We start from the raw sequence: 17374 nt of genomic DNA, 5'->3' as shown, positions 1-17374 counted from the left end.
AAGTGAGCCGAATTCTCCTTTAACATAAATTAACACCTGTGGCTATTTACTCATATCATAGTCAGCTTAGTATTTCGTCCTGTTTTTCATGGTAAAAATTTCATGAGGCCTAAGGAAACTGGAGGATTTCCAGACATATATTAAATATGTAATATTTTGGTAGATAAAAGACATCCAGAAGACATTTTCTTTCGTATTCATTGGAGAAGGAATCTAGATTTTCAATCTTCCAAATTGTTCTAGACACTAAAATCTGTAAGTTTTCTGGATTTCTTTAAAAACAGCCAATGTATGCCATACATCAATCATCATATGGATATCTTCAGGGGTGAGATGTTTTTTGTTTGTTTGTTTGTTTTTAAAGCAAAGATGGAGCTAAAATTTGTCAACAAAGTTCTTTAACAACGTGGTATGAACAGTGACCTGAATTTCTCATGGTTCTGAAGCTTGCATCTTGCCTGTTGATGTGTTCTGGCTCAGCTGATGAAAGTTATCACAGCCAGTTCTGCAGCTGAATCATATCCGTAGATCCTCTGGAGGCGGTTGTGTGAACAGACCACTGCTGAACGCCAGCAATTCTTGACAGGCATGGGGGCTGTTGGAAACTCTTACCACTCATGGCTGATTCAAAGTAGTTCCAGGACTGCTCAACTTTATGCTAAATGCTAATTGCTTGCCAGCAGTCCCAACAGCCAAGCAATGCTCACGGTCATTCTTGCTGTCTCCTGCCATTTCAGACCCTCCTGAGAACACATCCGAGCCAACCCTAAGGATGAGGACCAGAATACATCAGCAGGGAAAAATCACTGTGCCTTCCTTCCCCTTCAGAGTGTAAGAAAAGAGATCCAATGTGTATCAGCTTGTACCACTAAGACAACACGAGCAGCTGTAAGAAACAAAGACTTTGTCTTTAGAGCATCTGCATGGTTTCTAAAACTCTTATAGTACTGCTGCTGTCAAAATCAAATATTTCTCTTAAATAAGATCATACAAAAACAAATAATGTCATTTTTTCTTCAGTACTTCTAACAAAAAGTACTGCTGCATTTCCACAGCATCTGCCACTTGAATAGATCAATCAACTAAATCTCTGAATACTTAATCTTAATCCATTAATGAATGCAAAGTCAGAGCACAAAGAAGTAATTCCTACAATAATGAATATTAATGAGTATTTCAAGAGGATCACATTCCATCTTCTTAAAAATCATATTAAGAAATAAGAAAATAATTAAGAAATAAACTTACAAGAAAAAGTAATTCATATTTGTTATTTTTTCCTTTAAAGAACTGAACCTGAATATTTTTGAGTTTATTGTTCTGTGAATCAGATTACAGCCATCAGAGGGTATCATTCTAATATAAAATTTAATTCATGTGTATTACAGGTCCAGACATAAAGTATTTTTTCCTGAAAACTTTTCAACCTGCCAGCCTTCATGTAAACAAGTGCCCCTTGGACTCTGTGCATGATGTAAAGTAAGTCCCTGTTTGGCTAAACCGGATTGCTCTGTAAGATAGCAGGATTGCTTAGCAATAGTGGAAACTGAACACTGCATACAGAACAGTCCACCTTGAAACAGAGCCAGAGCAGGTCAGCCTCCTTATTACAAACTGGACTTCTGAACAAAGTTTTTTTCCACTAGCAATTTTCAGTTAAAGGTTCTCAGTAATTCCTCCCACTATTCTTAAAACTCCCAATAAAATTAAGAACTGTATTTAATTTCAAAAATTCTAAGCTGTTCAGATCCTTGTCAGTCATACATAAGGGTGCTGGAATCACTTCAAACCAACCTTCAGCTGTTCTGCCCGTCAATTCCCATTTGACAATTCTTCCTACTCCTCTCATATTCCACAGAAATTAATGCTTCAGTAGAGAAATTCAGTGATTAGCAAAAACCCAAAGATTATCAGCACGCAGCCATCCCCAATACAAACTATCTAGAATTACTTGAATATTAGCAAAACATTTTTGCTTTATTATGTACTTACTGAGGAGATGGATTAAAAAAGGCACACGCTGACACTACTAAATAAGAAATATTGCTGCTACTTCTGACAGGATTAGCTAAATACCTAAATGATAAGAACACTCCTCTCCATTTTTCCTATACGCAGGAAATGTGCACTGAAAAGTCACTCTTTGATCTATTTGACTGGTTTCACTTACTGTAGCAGACCTTTAGACACATAAAAGATTTATTTTCAGTAGTCTAAGGGAGCTCCTCTTTCTTGCTTTGATGTATAAAGGATTTATGATCAATACTATCTGAAAGCAGCTGGCATTGCTACAACTGCTCAGAGTCAAGCAAAAATATTAAAATGAATGCAACACTGGCAAAAAAAATGATATGGCCTTTAGCATTTCAGAAAATGTAATTATCTTAGTAAATGTGTGTGGTTTTGGTAAAGAGATTCAAAGTTTCAGATGGATTATTTTTAATAACATCTTTTCACAGTGGTTTTATTACATATTCTAAATCAAAACTCACCACTTACCTAACAGATAAATGCTTCACTCCATCAACAGGCTTTAGATGAACGGGTCTGGCACCCCACACAGAACCTTAATGATGTCAATCCCATAAAGGCATGAACTTCACCTACAAGCAGCTGAGAGCAAAATCCATCTTACACTAATTATATTATCTTTGGGTGACCAACATAAGAATACATATTCAGAAAACAGTTTTATAGCTGTGGTTCTACTACTGAAAATGCTCCCCATTGCATTTCCACAGGCAATACTAAGGACTAGATCAATGAAAGATTGGAAGTAATTTCACAGCCACTGTGAGTTGACTGAGAAGCAATCCAAACTCGTCATCTAAATTTCCACATCTCCCTTCTGCCACTAGTAGAATTCTTACATCTGCACAATGAGATAACATGAATTCAAATGACATCCACCACTTTCCTCCTTGGATTAGTTTTAGTAGCAGTGAGTCAACTTCCTGAGCTGGATCAGCAGGCAGGCAATGTCTGCACTAACAGAACTGAGCAGCTCAGATGAAAATGGTTCTTTTGATTGACCCCAACCAACTTAAGCATATGTGAAAATACCTTAGGGATCTAACATATGGGCTGTCACAATATAGGACTATCAGCCACCAGTACACTGGGGATCTGGTCACTGCTCTTCAGCAATAATACCATATGTTCTCCAATAATTCTTCCACATTTTATGCTGAAATTATTTATTGAAGTGTGCATTCATGTTGTAATCAAAGCATACATGCTGTAACATAGGATTTAATGTACAACCCTGAAGAACCAGGGTTCTTCACCAGAGGTAGACTATTTCAAGAACTTATTTTCCTTAAGAAACATATCATTTTCTAACTTCTTAATAAACATACATCTTTTACAGTACCATGCAGTAAATAGCTTTCACAGTGTTCTACTACTGATTTTCACCTCAGCAAACACTATTAATGACAGCATCATTTACTATTAACACAGTTATCAGAACCACAATTCAGTGATCATTTTAATCCCAATGATACCATCATCTTTGTATGAAACAGCACAATCCATTACAGTGTCATTAATATTTCATTTTCCAAAGGAATCATTAGTTCATTAATGCCAACAAAACCTCTTTTCGCTCAAGCTGAAAAACCTCATGAATAAATTATGTCATGTTTAGATATGGAAAACAGGTCAAGGGCTATTGAGCTCACATTTCCAAAATGAAAGCATTCCCTACAGCAGAGCTCTGGAGAAAATGTGCTTCAATAATAGAATCCTCTTAGTAAGTATTAAAACAATCACTACATTGAACTGTATAGACATAGAGAACATTCAGAGTTAAGGAACTTCCTTTAAATTACAGACACACAGCATAACATTTTAAGACTTCACTTATATCAGCTTCCTACCAATTGACATTGCATACCTTGAAGCCAGAAAATCCCCCTCAAGCAAGTTCTTTTAAGTGAAAAAATGGGTGAGAATATGACGTTCTTCTCATACAGCCAAGTCTCACTTTCCTTTTTTACAAAGATTAAGTTTTTGGCAATGCATCTTTTTTATTGCTCAGCAGATAAAATCTCCTGTAATCACAGGTTAGAGGAACTGTTGTCCAAGAGGTACATTTCTTATAAAGAAAACAAGATTATAGTAGGCTCTACTGCTTTAGTAAATTATATGAAATCGTATCTTAAGCTTTCAATAAAAATGAAAAATAGTTGCATTAAAAAAAAAAAAAAAGGATTATTCTAAGTCAGTTGTGCATATGCACTTAGAAATCATGCTTGTTCCTTCAGTCATGTTACACTACTACTGCCCTGGACAGCTGCTGCAAAGTGAGGCATTTAATCTTTATATACAGATAAAGTCTGTGATAACATTCTCTGGCCTAAGTTCAGGCATGGCACACTGGGATTTGTTTTTTGAGGTATACCTCTGTGGTTTTAAAAATGAAATGAAACGAAACGAAACAAACAAACAAAAAAACAACCGGTAGCGATCTGCTCCAGTTAATGTAAAAGAAGAAAGCTTTCAAGAGTTTTCAAGAGTTTTCTACTTGTGTTTTCATTGGGAAACATTTTGGATATTCATGGAATAAAAGGTAAACTGGTTGTAAATTCAGGCTAAAGGCAACTTTTATTTACAGAAAGTCTAACAAAAAGACCTAAGCAATCATTACGTTGGACATTCAGATTCTGAACATCACTATTAGCAAGTTAATAGCACACCTAGGCAGTCTAGGTAGCATGACATTCTTCACGGAGCTGTGATCACTGATTTCCAGCATTTGTTGTTTTCCGACGAAGCCACCTCAGGGCTCTCACCACTGCTACTTGTCCCATGAGGAATGTGATAGTAAAGTTACGTTTATACCAATCTCTTGGGTTCCACAGCCAGGAAGATAACCAGCATAAAGAACAAGAAGAGAAAAAGGAACATAAATATATTAAGACATCCTTTGGCACCGACAAATGACAATTTTGTGATGACTTACACTTTCCATTCTTTGTGACAACACTTTCCTTGTCTAACTTAACAAAATGTCTAACTTAAGAAAATGTCAGATGTGGATAGTCACATAATGAACAGATTGCATGTGGAATATATGGCTACAATTATTCAGAGCTCAAATGCAAAGAAGTTTAATATGTAACTTTATAACCAATTGCATTTTAAATCAGACAAGATTAAATCTTATGATGACCAGCTTTACTTCAGAATCAAACCATTTTTAAGGATTTCCCACCAGTGCTGTGCTATGTGTAGTATCTGTGCACACATGAAGATACATGTGTTGTAATGGGCATAATTGGTCACTTTTTTTTTGGGGGGGGGGGGGGGGGGGGGGGGGGAGGATGGGAGGGAAGGAAAAGGAAGTAAAATCAAACTTCAAAGTTTAATTATGTAATTCAATTCAGGAAACACTTTCATAATGCCTCACCTTTTAAAGACCATGCCTTTAATGTTACCAAAGTTTGCTTTCTGGCATGCATGACTTCTAAATATTCTAAATATACCACTTTTTAATCTTTGGGCATTTGCTTCAAATTCTTGCTCCTGTTACTAACTGAAGTAATTTAATGATTACCTTCATTTTTCCACCACGGATCCCTCCCTTATTTTGCAAAATTTCACACAAGCAGCAATATGGTATCCTTATTGCAGAAATAGCAGAGAACATTACATTACACCTTGAATTTAGGTCTTCTGTCATATCTTTTAGAAATCTTGCATGTACAGATTAGCACAGACCTGAGATATTAACCTCTCAGTAAAGACAGCGGTGAAAATCATGCTGACAAGAAGCACTGAGCTACCCTCTAAAATGTCATGTTATATCAAAATATCATGCTAGCACTGCAACTGTTTCTCTTCCCCTTTCACATCTCACTTCTTAGTCTTTAAAAAAAAAAAATTCTCCACTCTAGGTACCCTGAACCATATATTCTTGTTGTCTATGCACAGCCATGGTCTTTATTCTACCTAAATTTTAGAAGCTTTAACACTTCAGCAGCCAGTTTTCAGGCCAGCTAGCAACACTGCAGAAAAAAAGTGTACAGATGAATGCATAAATTGATTTTTTTTAAGTGTGACCCTTAAAAAAAAAAAAAAAAAGAGAGAGAGAAAAAAAAAAGAATGCCTATAAGCTCCACTGTTTTCAAGGCTATACAGTTCCACTTGGCATCAGCCATTCAGTGTGTTGTAACAAAGCAACAACAAGGATCACCACCTTCAGAAACAGCCTGAACTCTTCGGTTTTGCTTCCTCCACTCCCAGGCAAAACGTGTTCATTTATTTTAAATGCTATTACTTTGCTGTAAAAACAATTCTATTGTATGCACAATACATACAAAGAACCCTAAACTGCATTTTTTCCTAGATCAATTACAGTGACAGTAGAATTCTAACTCATGTTACATCATCAGGAATCTGAGAACACTTGTGACCTTAGAGCCCAATAGTTTTTCATTCCAATGCAGAGAAGAAATGACATTTTGGTTTCACATGCAGTGGACAGCACTACTCTAACTGGGTTGAGTAATATCCTCTGCCTGCTTCCTATTTCCTTCTCTCTACTATGGTAATGTGTATTTGCAGGTCATTTTCTAGTTGTTTCAGAAGCCCAGTCCAGTTTATCAAGTTGTTGTACAAGCAGTGACAAAAGCAACACAGCAGATGTGAAAAGCTGAGTGGATGTGGGCACACCCAACTGCAGCAGAAGTTCTATTCAGGATGAGCACAGAGGATCATTTCAAAAAGGCTTTGCCACACAAATAAACCTCCCAAACTCAAAGGTACTCAACTTCATCTTGAGTCCATATTTGCAAAGTAATAACAAAAATAATAATAGTGCACTTATTAAATGATTTTCCTTTGAGACAAATCACATTTACTAGTTCTTACTCAATTTAGTCGAGTAGAATCTGTTATGCTAAAGTTGCAATCTTTTTACTCACACATTTATCACTTTCAATTGGCAGGAAGAAAAGGTCCAATGCCATAGGAGAAATAAAATTGATCTTGTCCCTTAACACCACGCTTCTTTCACCACAAAAATCAACAATAAACAGCAGACAAAGTCAAATGCTAATGCAAATTCACATCAAGTGCTAACAGCAGCACTTTATAAATCATTTTCCAAAATAAGAGTTTCAGGTGCTCGTTTTAAAAAGTTATGGTAAAACACAAAGTTAGATCCAATCCTCTATACCTTTTGGCTAGACTATGATGTCAACATAAATACATTCTACATACCTGTTATAATGCAAATGCTTTCTAAAATTTTTACGTAGGAAGTCCTTGTAAAAGTCAGCCATTTCCTCTGCATTCAATGTCACTTTCTGGCCTGAAAATAAGTTTTGGCATGACAATGTGAAGATAGATCTTCAGATTAAAACACCAGGCTCAGATTGTGGAGCTAGGTCTGACTCCTTGCTCTCACAGGCTTCTTGCGTAACCTTGAACACATACATTTACATATTAAAAATGTATCAGTGGAACACAGCAGATTAAAAACACTGTGCACCTTGGAACCAGCACAGTAATTCTTAAACCCTTGTTACTCATGAAAGTGATGTTTGTTTATAAAAGTCTCAGCTTACTTAGGAAGTCAATGAGCCCCCAAGGAAAAGTCATCTACTTCTTGAGTAACATTAATTTGTCACAGGGCTGAAGTCTAAACACCACCAGTAAGAGCACTTAGTAACTTGAGTTTCCTCCCTTAAAGGTCTGTAAGTACAGGCAGAACACAATTCATCACTGACAAAACACTGTCAAAAATACATTTTTTTCTGCTGCTGTTACTAAATTTCAAGTGACTTATCTCAGTACACGTGCTCTTTTGTGTGTCAGATATATTAATTTAGTAGGCAACTCTTTTTGTACAGAAGTACAAGAGAGGACACACAGATTTGAACATGTTGCTCTGTGTAGAAGGTAAGGAGACACGTATTTTCCCCACAGAATGTGAAAGAAGGTCATTTTCTACTGCTCAAAATTAGCACCTAGACAGCCAGCAAATATTCTCAACTTTAACAGTTATTTCCTACAAAAGCTTCTTAGCACCAACAGCAATTCTAAAACAAGGATCAAATTAGAACTTCCCAGAGAATATGGACACGAGGGAGAAGAGACTGTAAGATTCAATTTGTTATTGTTCCAAAAACACATTTTAAAGCACTCAAGACTGACCATAGAACTGTGTTATTTATCAGTACTACAATGTCCTAACATACTATGTGATAAAATCATCGTAACAGCTTTAGTCAATCTTCAATCAGTTCTGCTGATGGCATTAATCTTTTGTATAAGAAATAACTTTTATTCCAACTGTACACGCATGCAGTTATTACTCTTATCTATATACAGCTGTGTGTATGAACAATGAAGAGCTAACCCAATATGTGCAGTCAACGTAAGGGATGTAGAAGCTTATTTTCTCTTTTACTTCTCAAATTAAAACAACAAAAAAAAAGCACACACACAAAGCAGTAGTTTTTCTCAACAACAGAATTTAATTTGTTTTGCAATCATATACCAATCACTAGGACGTAAACAGAAGAGGAACACAAAGGTCTGAGATATATAGAACATCAGTACAGATGCTTTCCTGAAGTCAAACACATCATTATTCTTTAAGCAAAATGTTCAGCTTTGTACTACAATGGCCAATTCTCTACATTACGAAAGCATCCTTCTTTTGCCCCTACTCAGGCAAGTATTTTACAGCAACTGTGCTCAGACAAAGATGGTCAGAGAACAGCTGTTGTCTCTTTGCCCCGAGAAGCCGTGGATGCCCCATGCCTGGAGCTGATAAAGGCCAGGCTGGATGGGGCCACAGGCAGCCTGATCTAGCATCTGAATTATTGGTCAGCAACCCTACCTGCAGCAACGGGGCTGGAATGAAGTGATCTCTGAGGTCCCTTCCAACCCAAAGAATTATTATTCTTCAGAGGTTGTCTTACTCTCTCTCATAGAAAATACTGTATTAATTTAATGTGGACCTGAAGAAAGAGCATGTGCTTTTCTGCCCAACCACAATATCCACTTAAGGCAAGTGCTCTAGTATGTTCAGCTAGCTCAGTGGGTTAAGAAGCATGAGAGAAGAAAGCCTGTTCCTCCTTAGGCTGCAGAATGATTAAATCACTTGAAGAGGATTTCAGCACATTCCCTCCAGCTGGGCAAGGAGGAATTAGGGGACGAACACTGCAACAGAAGATCTCACTTTCCATATGCATGCTCTGAACAATTACTTGTGATAGAACACACAGCACATAACAACAAAATCTGAAGTCAAAGATAATTCATAACGTATCCTGAACTATACAAAGATCTCACTAACCTGCTTCATCTCTCGTTTCCAGACCCTTGGCTTTCAGTCTTGAGTAGATAAATTCTTCTTTTTCCTAAAAGATTTTTTTTCCACATTAGAATTTGAGGCATTCGGTCCTTGAAGTAAGCCTTTATTTTTAAATCATGTAACAGCCCAGTGCCTAATACCCTCTGAAATAACAAACAACACTCATTAAATTTGGAAATATCAACAGAACATTTTCCCAAGCACAGTGACTTTGCGTTAAACTGATAAAGCTCTGTTGCTTAGATCCTTTTGGAGTTGGTCCAGAGGATGGCCACGAAGACAATCAAAGGGCTAGGTCATCTCTCCTATGAAGAAAGACTACAGGAGTTGGGCTTGTTTAGCCTGGAGAAGACTCCAGGAAGACCTTACCACAGCCTTCCAGTACTTCAAGAGAGCTTATAATTGGGAAGGAGACTGACTTTTTTGCATAGTTTGATAGAGGTAAGACAAGGGGGAATGACTTTAAACTGAAAGATAGAAGATTTAGGTTAGATGTTAGAAAGAAATTCTCAAATAGTAGCAAGGCCCTGGCACTAATGCTCAGAGAGCTGTAGGTGCCCCATCCCTGGAAGTGCCCAAGGCCAGGTTGGATGGGGCTCTGGGCAGCCTGAGCCAGTGGGCCCATGTCAGGGATCTACAACTAAGTAAGTTTTAAGGTCACTTCCAGCCTTAGCCATTCAATGATTCAGTGAACCTGCTAGCTGCACGCATCAATCGATTTATACACACGTTTCTACTGAAACACATACAACTCATGTGTGGAGTACCACTAACTTGGTTTGTCTACATCCAAATCTTACAAAAACAAACTAACAGTGAAGATAAGATGTACTGTGTAACTGAGAGTTTCTGTGTTCAGAAAAACGTGCAGCCTTAAAATTTGTCATTATTTGGATGTATACAGAATAATTATCTTTTCATCATTTTCTCAAACTCAAAAAACAGTTCTACAAAATATTTTAAAAAGTTTTGTTTTTGCCAAAATCTTCACAAGGTCAGGGAGGATATGGTGATCAAAGCTCACAAATAATGAATTACTGAATCACTCCCATTCTTCCTAACTTATGGGATCATAGAATATTTTAGGTTGGAAGGTCAGCAAGCTCCAACCCCCCTGCTATTGCTGGCTGCCCCTCAGCAGACCGGGCTGACCAGGACTCCACTCAACTCAGCCTTGAACACCTTCAGGCATGGGGCACCCACAGCTTCTCTGAGTAGCAGTGCCAGCACCTCACTGCCCTCTGAGTAAAGATTATTATTATTATTATTTTTAAACATGTAACCAAAACTGCCCCTCTTTTAGTTTAAAGCCATCTCCCCCTTGTCCTATCATTGTGTAAGAAGTCACTCCCATTCCTGTTTACATGCTCCCTTCAAGCACTGGAAGGCTGCAACGAGGTCTCCCCAGAGCTTTCTCTTCTCCTAGCTAAACAAGCCCAATTCCTTCAGCCTTCCTTCATAGGAGAGGTGCTCCAGACCTTACGGTGCAATCACAAAAGAAAGCAGACCACAACTGAATGTGTCCTTGCTTTCAGCCTCGATACAAGCTGCAACTGCCAGCGCAACAGGACCTGTCACGGGGTCATTGGAGTCAGAACGGGCCTTTAAACGCCCCCATCCCGCCCGGCCCGGCCCGAGGCCGCCCCCCAGCGGCGCCGGACTCACCCGCTGGAAGGCGGTATTCTGCCGGGCCCAGAAGTGCTGGTTCCACGCCTGGGTTTCCTCCCGCAGCTCCCGCAGCCGCCGTTCCAGCGGGGACTCGCGGGGCGGCACGTGGAAGATGACGGGGCGCAGGTTGGAGCGTTTGTCGGGGGGCCCGATCCAGTCCCTGCGGGAGCCGGCGGGGGGACGGAAGCGCGGTCCCTGGGAAACACGCGGGATGACCGGCGTTAGCGCCGTTCCTGGGCAACGCCGCGACTTCACGCGCATGCCGGAGCCCCGCACGGCTTTGAAACGCACGGCGACGCGCACTCACCGCCCGCTCCCCGCCGCCGGAGGAGAAGGAAGAGGAGAAGCGGCCGTAACGGCAGCCTCCCACCCTCAGCACCCGCGAGGCGCCACCAGCCGCCATCCCCCGCCGCCGGCCGCGCTTTACGGCGATGTCGCGCGGGCAGGGCGGCCCCGCAGCCGAGGGCGGTGCTGCGGGGCGGGGCCGGGCTCCGGGCTCCGCGCCCTTCGCTGCCGCTCGGCCGTGGCGCAGCGCCGCGCCGGGCCGCCGTGCCTCAGCCCGGGGGCGGCTGCCGGGTGAGTCGGGGATGCGGGGGAGGCCTGCGGGGCCGCGTCGCCTTCAGCTCCGGAGCGGTGGGAAGGGGCGGCCGGGGGCGGGGTGGGGGAGCGCTGCGCCTGCGGGTTCAGCCCCGGGCTGAAGGAGCGGTGCGTGCCCGCGGATAGGACTGGGCTGTCGGTGTGGCTGTAGCGCCGGGGGAAAGTTGTAAACAGCGGCGCTGGGAAATGGCGCGGCACCCGCTTAACCGCCGTGTTCTCTTCTCTCTCCTCGCAGTTCGTCTGAAGCCGGATGAGAGAAGAGCATGGATATGGGGAACCAACACCCTTCCATTAAACGGTTGCACGAAATACAGAAGGAAGTCAAAGAGATCGAACAGCAAGTGGCCGTCTTCAGCGGGTTGTCCACGGACCGGGACTACAAGAAGCTGGAGAGGTCCCTCACCAAGCAGCTATTCGAGATAGATTCCGTGGACACCGAGGGCAAAGGGGACATCCAGCAGGCCCGGAAGCGAGCTGCCCAGGAGACGGAGCGGCTGCTGAAGGAGCTGGAGCAGAACGCGAACCACCCGCGCCGGCTGGAGATCGAGGCCATCTTCAAGGAGGCACAGGCGCTGGTGGAGCGCGAGATCACGCCTTTCTACCAAGGAGGCAACTGCGTAAACGAGGAGTTTGAAGAAGGCATCCAGGATATCGTGCTGAGGCTCACCCAGGTGAAAACCGGAGGGAAGGTTTCTTTGCGCAAAGCGAGGTATCGCACCCTGACAAAAGTGTGTGCCGTGCAGGAGATCATAGAGAGCTGCGCCAAGAGACAGCTCTCCCTGCCGCTCTCTAATGATGCGCATCCTTCTGTCTCCAAGATTAACTCTGTGATGTGTGAGGTGAACAAAGCGAGAGGAACTCTTATTGCGCTTCTGATGGGAGTGAGCAGTAATGATACCTGCAGGCATTTAGGCTGCGTGCTCACAGGCCTCGTCGCTGATTTGGATGCTTTGGATGTCTGCGGTCGCACGGAAATAAGGAATTACAGGAAGGAGGTCGTGGAAGAGATCAATAAATTGCAGAAGTACCTGGACTTGGATGAAGAAGCGAATTCTACTCACGCTTATGATTTGGCACAAAATCAGTCCATTCTAAAAATAGAAGAAATCCGCAAGAAAATGAAGGAAGTTAATTCTTTACTTTTAAAAACGGAGAATGCTTCTGATTTGTATCTGGGATCCAAAGCAGAACTGCAGGGATTTATTGCTCAGTTAGATGAAGTGAGTCCAGGAAAAAACCCTTGTATTAGAGAAGCCAGGAGAAGAGCAGTGATAGAAGTACAAACTCTCATAACATACATCGATTTAAAGGAAGCACTTGGGAAAAGGCAGATGTATGCAGAGCAGACTGCTGCAGAACATCAGTCTCATAAAGCAGTTTGGACTGTTCTTGGAAATTTGTCTCAAATTCAGCAGGAGGTGATTTCTTTTGATGGAAATAGAACAGATAAAAATTACATGCGATTGGAAGAACTCCTTACAAAACAACTTCTTGCACTTGATGCTGTTGACCCACAAGGTGATGAGCGATGTAAGGCTGCCAGAAAGCAAGCAGTAAAGCTTGCACAGAATATTCTTTACTACCTGGACATGAAAACAGATGAATGGGAGTACTGAAGGAGCCATGGCCTGACATAAAATAACATTTTTTTCCTGCGGCACTTCATGTAGAATGATAGTTACATTGGCAGCACATAAGGAAAGTGGTGTTCTATGCTTGCTTAAATCACAGAGGTTGCATAAAAAGTTACCTTGGCTATATGCGTGCTATCCCACGCAGTCACCCACTTGCCATGGCAACTGTCAGTACAGCATCAGCAATTCTGGTCACTGCTATAAGCAATGGAATGTGATTCTCTGAAGGAGCAGCTTAAGAGTTGATTGAATTGCTTCTTATTTTAATCTGTTTGGTTTTTTTTAATAACCTGTTGTAATGTTCAGAGAATGCAGATATTTCAAAATGCAGAAAATTCCTTGTGGTGCAGTACTGGCAGAACTGTTTCAAGAAAGCTGGACATGAAAATTAGTGTTTAAGCACGAGGCTCCTTCCAGCAACTTCATAGCAGTCTGGATACTCTGGATGAAAAGTATTAAATGCAAAAAAAACCTGCTGCCTTTTGGGTTGTACTTGTTTTATTCCATCCATCACACTTTCAGGTTGTTTAGATCTCTTTAGATTTCCTACTTAGCAGAAGTATAATGCCAACTTCAAATTTACATAAGCAAAGCCACTTTTTTAATGGTATCTGCAACCTATGATTTGCAAGAACAGTTCTTCTGCTGGTGGAAACTCTGTAATATGTTTGCTTTAAGAAGCTGAGACTTGAAGAGGACAATCTGTAGATATGTACTGGCCAGACGAATTGGGTTTTGAGGATTTCACACTGCCATCCATTAGCACCTGAAAACTGCAATAAACTTTATTAATGCTACTTAGGTGTCTTTCTAAAATTCTGCTGTTCTATCTGGTTTTGACTTGTCTATTCCTATTTGATGAAGACAGAAGTTATGTTCAAGCGGATGAGTGTTTTGGAATTATTTTTGTAAAACTGGATAGCTAGATATAAAGGCATCCCTGATGATGTATGTTTGTGATATATAGATATAGATATGGATCTTTCATACAGGTCAGGTGTGGCTTTAGGCATGTTTTGGAAAAAACTTTTGGCATACATCTCTCCTTGTAACTCACTGCTTAGTTATAAATAAGCTTTGTAAATAAGCTCGACTGTACTACCTTATGCACTACCCTTTCATTTGTGGCTGCTAGCACCTATCACATTTCTACTATAGCATGGTTTTTAGCTTTTTTTTTTTTTTTTTCCCTTGAGCATGGCATTAAAATGAATGAATACAGAGAGATATATTTAATTACAGAAACTTTGCACTTCGCTCTTTCATGTTGAATTAATTAATCAATGTTCCATAGGTGATGTTTGGCACCTCTTTAAGGAGTAAAGACCATTTCGGATGTTAAACTTTAAACAAAGTATTTTTAGATATATTTTTTACCGATTATTTACCGAAATAAGACAGTGCTGTCTGTGAGAGACAAGTGCCTTTAGGACACCACAAACTTGCACCATTATGTGTAGATATAGAAACTGTTTACTGGCAGCTTGATGCAAACTGGATTTATTATGTATAATTCTGATAAAACCGTATCTCAAGTTAATGTAATACAATAGGTGAGAATTGCTGTATGGCGTCCTGACAACAAGCATCAAATTTTGGAAAAATATATTCTATTTAAAAATGAATTTATTTAATTTAAAATAAATACGGAGATTGGGGACAAGGAGGAGAGAGTACTTTTCCTCTGCAACATGCTTTCAGATGCTGCTGAAAGCCTGTGTAACTTCAGAGTGTGAATAGATCTTGTTTTGTGAGCGTGCATGTGATTTCTCTGCATTTTACTTGCCAAAACCAATCTTTTTTCAGTTAAGTACCTAAGGTACTTAGTTTGGCAATGACAGAACTTTGCTGGAGGGTTCTCCCTGGCTCTTCAGAGATAAAACCTTGTTGAATTTATCTGCCCTTACCTAAAAAAAATAAAATCATCTGGGTAAAATTCCAACCTCTATTTATAGATTTAATGGCTGACTCGGAATAGTGATGTTTGACACCTGAATGATTTTACTCATTTCAAGATTTCTCCGTGTTTGAACTTCAATCTCTGGTTTATGCTTAAATTTTTAGGAAATGTAAGAATTTAATAGTGTGGTAATAGTATGCATTTTTCTTTTGTACTGCTGTCAGGTCTGCATTGGTTTCTTGTAGGTTAACAATTTAATGGTGGTGTTCTTTGGAGGCCATGTGTAGCTTTATAAATGTTTGAACTTAGGCAAAAATGAGTAAGTATAGTTTTCAGATCTATTTTAACTCTGCTTGTCTTTCAGCTTCTTTGAATAAAAAATCAAGCCTGCATCTCTAGTGAGGCAAATGTGTGAGGTTAGTGTCATTTTCATTGACTGACTAGGATTTGGTAGCACGATATTGTGTGGATGAAGCTTTTTTCCATTGTTCTGCAATCAATTGATTATTTAAATTTTATGGTAAAATCCTCATCTGGAATGGGATCAGTTCAATTTTTGCATGAATGAAAACTAAATATGCTTAACCAAAAAAGAAAAGGAAAAAGCAGAGATTTCTTAAAGTCTTGCTTTTGTTCTAAAGAATGTAATGACTCTTTTTTATATCCAAACACTGAGGAACATACAACTTCTCAAGATGGCAGGCTAAATAATTAGCAAAATGTAAATGGACCAAGTTGCAAAAGCTTGCATTTTAGTGTTCTGCTGAAGTAAAGTAACTTTTCTGTGTTCTTTGTAACCTACCTTAGAGCTAAACAGGTTACTGGACATTTTGGGGAGGTAATGATACTTCATAATTTCTATTTGTTAATTGTATTCCCCTTTGAATTGGTTTTATTTGGTTATGTCAATCTTTATTTTTGTTACTCACCTCTCAGAGGGTTTTTGCTCTGTTACCAGTTTGGAGGAGGCTTTTGTTAACGTAAATTATTGTACATGCTCCTATGGTGTATGTCCAGATTTACTGCTGTGTAAGGTGTGGCATTTGTGTATATACAAATTCAAGGTTAAATATTGCAGTGTTATGTTCCTGATTAATAAAAATACATTGCTAATTTTACATGGTATTCATTTGAATGTTATGCCCTGCTGCCTTTATTTATTTACGAATGTGAGTTATCAGAATGTAAATGATTTTTGTCTTAGAAAAAGTGATTAAATATATAGACATAAAATTCTCTCTCTCTTTTTTTTTTTTTTTCCTTCTTCTAAAAGTTTTTTTTTTCACTGCTGTATTTAGGAAAATAAAGTTCTTTGTGTGGAAACCACCCCTACCTCTACTTGCTAAATCTGGTGTTGTTTATTTTTCTTTGCATCCAGCCTTGCATTACAGTAATTACACCAGCTGCTGCTTGTGTTATTCCTTCAGTGACAGCTGCACACTCCTGGGCTTTGCTTCAATGCTCACTGTAAAAATGCTTGCAATAGTTACAGGTGTTGCCACCTTTCTGTTGAGGGGTGCTTTCTTAAGAGGTGAGATGCAAAAACAACCGTATGAAGTCTCTTCGTGTGCAAAAAGAACCTCCAGTAGGAGTTAAGCTAATCAGATTCTAAACAGTACAGATGAGGCATGTTCACATGATCTGATAGCTCAGTATGTTTTCCTGAGATGCAGTGAGCTAAGTTATCAGCTCACTGCTGCTGGAAATCAGTATTGCTATTTCTGCTCAGAGAGCTGCTGGCTGTGTGCTGATTCTGCTGCATGGCCAACTCCTGTGAGCTGATTTAATGCAATAAAACAGGAGGGGGAAAAAAAAAAGAAAAAAAAAATAGCAAAAATGAGGAAGAAAGAATATAGTGGCTTCAGTGAGACAAACTGGATTGTAGAATAGCCTAACATGAGTCAGAGCTACCACAAAATGAATGGGTGGATCACAGGGCTAGGGGTTAGGGAATAAATTTTAAGTATTTCTGTAGCACCTAGCCATTAGATCAATCTTTTACATAGTTAAATCTCTGCAGGGGAAAGAGAGAAGATGGCACTATCAACTCCTACTCTGCTGCCTTAGTAATGGAATATGATGAAGGCAATGCAAATGAATCATGTATGGAAAACAAATCAGTTGCTTTCAGATGCTTTTTCATGTCGCAGAGTAACAATTCATGCAATAAAAAACAAGTGGCTGTGTAGAAGTACTGCACAAAATCTGTGAAGTTCACGTGCAGAAAACATCAGGTAAGAAGAA

General features: G+C 39.9%; 3 protein-coding genes across 3 annotated transcripts in view; 1 reads left to right on the top strand and 2 right to left on the bottom strand.

Annotated features, from left to right (window-relative positions):
* KLC1 (kinesin light chain 1) overlaps positions 1 to 9337 on the bottom strand; it is a 59659-nt gene extending 50322 nt beyond the window's left edge. The window contains exon 1 of the mRNA XM_085225711.1: positions 9314 to 9337. The gene's annotated coding sequence lies outside the window, so the exon portion shown is untranslated. The remainder of the gene's footprint in view (positions 1 to 9313) is intronic.
* COA8 (cytochrome c oxidase assembly factor 8) lies at positions 3171 to 11458 on the bottom strand. Its single transcript, XM_085225722.1, has 5 exons — positions 11307 to 11458; positions 10997 to 11194; positions 9314 to 9377; positions 7228 to 7318; positions 3171 to 4851 (listed from the first exon to the last, which is right to left on the bottom strand). The coding sequence occupies exons 1-5, from the start codon at positions 11400 to 11402 to the stop codon at positions 4743 to 4745; spliced, it is 558 nt and encodes a 185-aa protein (XP_085081848.1). The 5' UTR covers positions 11403 to 11458; the 3' UTR covers positions 3171 to 4742.
* BAG5 (BAG cochaperone 5) lies at positions 11418 to 16477 on the top strand. The gene is made up of 2 exons (XM_085225716.1): positions 11418 to 11575; positions 11832 to 16477. Exon 2 carries the CDS (start codon positions 11860 to 11862, stop codon positions 13210 to 13212), a length of 1353 nt encoding a protein of 450 aa, XP_085081842.1. The 5' UTR covers positions 11418 to 11575; positions 11832 to 11859; the 3' UTR covers positions 13213 to 16477.
* Positions 16478 to 17374: the final 897 nt, after the last annotated feature.

Source organism: Meleagris gallopavo, chromosome 5 (genome assembly GCF_905368555.1).
Source record: "Meleagris gallopavo chromosome 5, MGAL_WU_HG_1.1, whole genome shotgun sequence".
NCBI classification, from domain to species: Eukaryota; Metazoa; Chordata; class Aves; order Galliformes; family Phasianidae; genus Meleagris; species Meleagris gallopavo.
This window is presented reverse-complemented; position numbering and strand designations above follow the sequence as displayed.

Bases quoted from the DNA above. Each gene is read 5' to 3' on its own strand.
- COA8 (XM_085225722.1), bottom strand. From the start codon at position 11,402: ATGGCGGCTGGTGGCGCCTCGCGGGTGCTGAGGGTGGGAGGCTGCCGT. The intron at 11,195-11,306 runs GTGAGTGCGCGT...CGTGTTTCCCAG, and splicing joins CCGGCGGCGGGGAGCGGGCG to GGACCGCGCTTCCGTCCCCC. The intron at 4,852-7,227 runs GTATGTAGAATG...GTGGAACCCAAG, and splicing joins AAGCATTTGCATTATAACAG to AGATTGGTATAAACGTAACT.
- BAG5 (XM_085225716.1), top strand. From the start codon at position 11,860: ATGGATATGGGGAACCAACACCCTTCCATTAAACGGTTGCACGAAATA.